The sequence below is a fragment of the Bison bison genome, unplaced genomic scaffold, assembly GCF_000754665.1.
Source record: "Bison bison bison isolate TAMUID 2011002044 unplaced genomic scaffold, Bison_UMD1.0 scf7180017854630, whole genome shotgun sequence".
Taxonomy (NCBI): Eukaryota; Metazoa; Chordata; class Mammalia; order Artiodactyla; family Bovidae; genus Bison; species Bison bison.
In genome coordinates this window covers 30,774-35,978 of record NW_011485203.1, presented here as the reverse complement: position 1 = coordinate 35,978, position 5,205 = coordinate 30,774, and the positions used below count along the sequence as shown (strand labels likewise).

The 5,205-nt window shown below is 36.4% G+C and overlaps 1 protein-coding gene across 2 annotated transcripts in view; it reads right to left on the bottom strand.

The window, feature by feature from the left end:
- The window catches only part of LOC105000993 (zinc finger Y-chromosomal protein), a 21,061-nt gene extending 18,745 nt beyond the window's left edge, over positions 1 to 2,316 (bottom strand). For both annotated transcript variants that reach the window (XM_010857116.1, XM_010857119.1), the window contains exon 1: positions 2,256 to 2,316. In XM_010857116.1, the coding sequence (XP_010855418.1) occupies positions 2,256 to 2,316 (61 nt within the window). The remainder of the gene's footprint in view (positions 1 to 2,255) is intronic.
- Positions 2,317 to 5,205: the final 2,889 nt, after the last annotated feature.

Sequence of the window (5,205 nt, the reverse complement as noted above, 5' to 3'; positions counted from 1 at the left end):
AAACATGTATATTATCATATGTGAACTAGATCGTCAATCCAGGTACGATGCATGAGACAGGGCACTCAGGGCCAGTGCACTGGAACAACCCTGAGGGATGGACTGGGAAGGGAGGTGGGAGAGGGGTTCAGAATGGGGGACACGTGTACACCCATTACCAATTCATGTGAATGTGTGGCAAAACACACTACAATATTGTAATTAGCCTCCAAGTTAAAAAAAAAAAAACAAAAAACTGCTTTAAACATAGTGAAGAACATGTTATTCAAAAACTAAAGAAAGGAACATATTGTTATGTTGTAATGGGTAGCTTATTAGCAAAACTCTATCCTGCAATTCCATAGAAAGCGTCACTTATAAAATTTAACTCAGATATTTAAGCTTAGGAGCTTTTAGCAATGTTGCTGCTGTAACCTGGTTTCTTTCTGCTGGAATGATAAATTCAAGGAAAGAAAAGGAAATTATAGAAGAATAAATAAAAAGCTAGAAGGACTTAATTTGATATTCTGTCTCAACAGATGAAAAAAGAGTTAAACCTGGGGCGATGTGATGTCAGGACAAAACTTTTCTACAGAAAAAGTAGTTTGTGACTCAATACCTCCCTGAAATTTCAGACACACCAAACTGTCTGAGAACAAGATCTTTCTGAGGCTGTAAATGGTATACAAACTAAAATGTTTCTAAGGAGTTTAGGGTACTGTCCCTCAATTATCTTGACAAAAGTCAAGAAGAAGTGGTATTATTTCTAAAAGCCATGTAGATAAATCTCTTCTCTAGTAAAGAAAATGCCCATGACACAGAGAAGAGATTCACAAACTTCTTTAAAAATTTATACTTTCAGAATCAATACTAGTTTGGATTATTAGCTTGGAGTAAAGAAGACAGAAAAAATACAACATAAGGAAAGCTGGCACTACAGATTCTAGGAATAAGAAGCACACAGACAAAACTACTCAGTTGAAAAATACTATCTTTGATGAAAAAGGGAAGGGTAACTCAAGGCAGCCATTAAAGGCCCAGGATTTGAAACCTAATGGGAAGTACTGCATTAACCTACCTAGTTATCTTTGAACATTTATTAATACCATTTCACCCTCCTTTCACCCTGTTTGAATGAACCAGGATATTCAAGGCTGCGCTTCCATTTACATTGGGAGTAGATAACTTGTTTCTGTACAGGACTGCAGATGAAGAAGAACTGCAAACTTTGAGCTATACCTAATGAACCATAACCAGAGTATCATGAACATTTGATTTAGATGCTATTTTAGATTTTTCTAAATGTGGGAGACCTGAGTTCGATCCCTGGGTTGGGAATATCCCTGGAGAAGAAAATGGCAAACCTCTCCAGTACTCGTTTGGAAAATCCCATGGAGAATCCTGGTAGGCTACAGTCCATGGGGTCACAAAGAGGTGGACACGACTGAGCGACTTCACTTTCTTTCTTTAGATTTTTCTTAACTCAGATGAGCATTTTGGATGCCAAGTCTGACAACCTCAGGACAGAATGAACGGATTTTATACTTATGAGAGGCTTAAATGTTTGGGAACTAGAGTGATAGGCAAAATAGTCCCTCTAAGACACCCAAACTCTAATTCTTGGATCTATAAAATATGTGTGTGACATGGTAAAAGAAATCTTGCAGATGGAATTAAGGGTGTTAGTGTAAGATACAGGCAGATTATCTTGGGTGGGTTGCTGGCTGGAGCCAATAAAATGTGACAGGAAGGAATGTTAGATTTAAAACATGATAGGGACTCAATTCGCTACTGCTAAATAGACACACATGTAAAACATGAAAAGGAATATAAGCAGTCTCCAGAAGCAAAATAAAAAAGGCAATCAGCAAAGGAATGAAGCCCTGCCAACACTCTTGAGTTTGGCTTTGTGAAATTCTAAATAAATGACAGTTAAGTAACACTGTATATGAATTTCCAACCTACAAAAATGTGAGGTAACAAACAGATGCATTTTACAGGTCACCAAAATTGTAGAAATGCATTACAGCTAAAAGACAAAACCAGTACCAGCAGAAATAACTAACAGGACTTTACTGGGAAAAATGAGAATAAAGTCAACAGCTAAGAATTTGATACTGATGGCATTATTGACAAGACTGAGCTGTCAAATGAGATTTTGATAGAATAAGAAGATACCTAAGTATGAATAAGTTACAGATCTAAAAATCCATCCTATAGATAAACAATTCCAAATCTGGCAAATGGAAAGTGGAACAACCAAGAAACAGATATACCTATTCCATCAAAACATGAGTTTGGCTCCTGTGGCTGTAATTCAAATTCATCTTCATCCATGGCCTCTGATTCTCATCAGTCACAGCTCCTAAACCAGGGAATAAAGTACACCAAATATTAAACTATTTAATGTTAAATAGTATATACATATTAAATACTGATTAAACATTACATATTAAAATTACATTAAATATTACATATGTCACCATGATGTTTATACTTCTGAAATGGTAACATTTATTGATTAATCAGAAACCTATCAATGTAAAATAAAGGAAACATCATGATTTCCCAAAGTATTTGGACAATTATATCATAAGAAAGGGCAGTAAATCTATCAGGTTGACAGTGTTTGGGATTTTCTTTGTTTTAATCACCGTATAATCTATATAAACATTTTTTTTTTAATTGAGGTATAGTTGATTTACAATATTAGTTTCAAGTGTACAACACAGTGATTCACAATATTTGAAAGTTATATTCTACTTTTAACTTAAAACTATTGACTGTGTTCCCTGTGTGACACAACATTTCTTTGAGCTTATTTGTTTCACATGTAATAGACTGTACCTCTTTATTTCCTACCTTATCTTTCTTCTCCCCTTTGCACTGGCAACCCATGAATCTGTTTCTTTTCTGCTGCATTTCAATAATTTCTTTTATTAAAGTGCATAAATATTAAGTGTTTAGTTTAATTTATATATGTGTATTTTTGTATTAGCATAACTCAGAGTAAGATACAGAATATTTTTTGTACCCCAGAAAGCACCCTCTAGCTTCCTCTCCATTAACAGTAAATGACTCTTAAGATTCAAGTTTAACCAACTTGTATTGAGGGAATTCCAGCAAAATTCTTATTATATCTTTGAATTTAATACAGACTATCATCTTTCTACCAATCAATTACAGAAGGGTAAAATATAAAAATTTATTACAATGATAAACATGCTTGAGATTTCTGCTTAGCTTACAATCACTTCCCTTCACTGACCTTCTGACTGCAGAAATAATTCTCAAAGTATATCTATATTCTCCAGGCAACAAATGATTTGGTAGCAGCTAGGGAAAAAAAAAAATCATCTTTGAACATAATAAAATCAAAGTTCTACTTGTAGGATGTCTGAAACCATAAGCAAGAGTTTCTCTTTCTCCTAGTGACTGAAATAACAACATTTGAACATAAAGATGATGGTCATCTACAAAATTTAATCTATGGTAGAAGAAATAGCCAGTTAAAAAAGAAGTTAAAATACAAGAATGCAAAGTACCTAGCACATGCCTAAAAAACGAGTGCATAGATAGAGGGAACAAAAAGATGAGGCTTATTAGAGGGTCATAATTTACTTAGCACCAGTTCATTTCAGTCACTCAGTCATGTCCAACTCTCCGACATGAACTGCAGGCCTCCCTGTCCATCACCAACTCCTGAAGTCCACTCAAACCCATGTCCATTGAGTCAGTGATGCCATCCAACCATCTCATTCTCTGTTGTCCCCTTCGCCTCCTGCCCTCAATCTTTCGCAGCATCAGGGTCTTTTCAAATGAGTCAGCTCTTTGCATCAGGTGGCCAAAGTATTGGAGTTTCTTAGCACCAAGTACCACACAAACTTAAGGCTGGCTTTTCCTATCTCCACTCTCTAATTCACCTTCAATCCTGCGATTACATATAGCATTATTTTTGTTGACAATATACAGAATGTCTGCTTGTTAAAATTCCAAATAATGTGGTGTAGTGGAGTATATTTTTCTCTTTTGGGTCCTTGATCCTGGGGGAACTGCCCCTCCCACATGTAGGTAAATCCTACTGAAAGCAATAGTCTTCTTTTTGAGTCCACCTTTGATATGCAAATCAACCAATCAAAGCCTGCAACCTTAACCATCAAACTGATACACTATGACTAGAATACATTTACCAAAAAATAATCCAAAGCCACAAACCAAACAACTAGGAACAACAACTGGGTTCCTATAGCCCAGAGACCATTGAAATTATTCAAAGTATCCAACCATAAATTTAGTATACCTTCTCTTCCTTGTTCATTCCTTCTCTACAGAATCCTAGAAAACGCTCTACATCATATTTCCTCTGCTTCTTTCCACTATGTGGTCCTTCAAGGAATGTCATGCCCCTCTCCTTCTCTTCATGTATCTGTGACTGTAAATTTCCTTTTCTAAAACATAATTTAAATGATGTCAGACCTTAATGCAAAACATAATGGTTCCCTGCTGACTCTAAACAAAATTCAAACCCTGTGGACTACAAGCCTCCAAGATCTGGTTCTGACAATCCCTCCATTAATTCTTTAACCACATAGTCCTTAACGAACACAAAAGTAAAAAATGCAATTGTAATTTATATTAAAGAATTAATTTCCAAAATGTCATCCCTAAGACATTTCCAATCCATTTTCAAAAGATAACCTATCTCATGACTTTTATTCCAAATGCTTCAAATATAAAGGTCATGGCGAGGGCGGTCCTAAGATAGCGGAACAATAGGATGGGGAGACCACTTTCTCCCCAACAAACTCATCAAAAGAACATTTAAACGCTGAGTAAATTCCACAAAACAACTTTTGAATGCCGGCAAAGGACATCAGGCACCCAGAAAAGCACCCCACTGTCTTAAAAAGGAGGTAGAAAAAAATAGAAAAAACAAAAAGAGAGACAAAAGAGGTAGGAATGGAGCTCTGTCCCAGGAAGGGAGTCTTAAAAAGAGAGAAGTTTCCAAACACCAGGAAACACTCTCACTGCCAAGTCTGTGGTAAGCCTTGGAACCACACAGGGCAACATAACTAGGAGGGAAAATAAATAAATAATTAAAACCCACAGATTACCGTGCCCAACGCTAACTCCCCTAGTGGAGAAGCAGCACAGATACCTGCACCCAGCACTAGCAAGTGGGGGCTGGGCAGGGAGGCATGGGCTGCACTGCTTAGAGTAAGGACC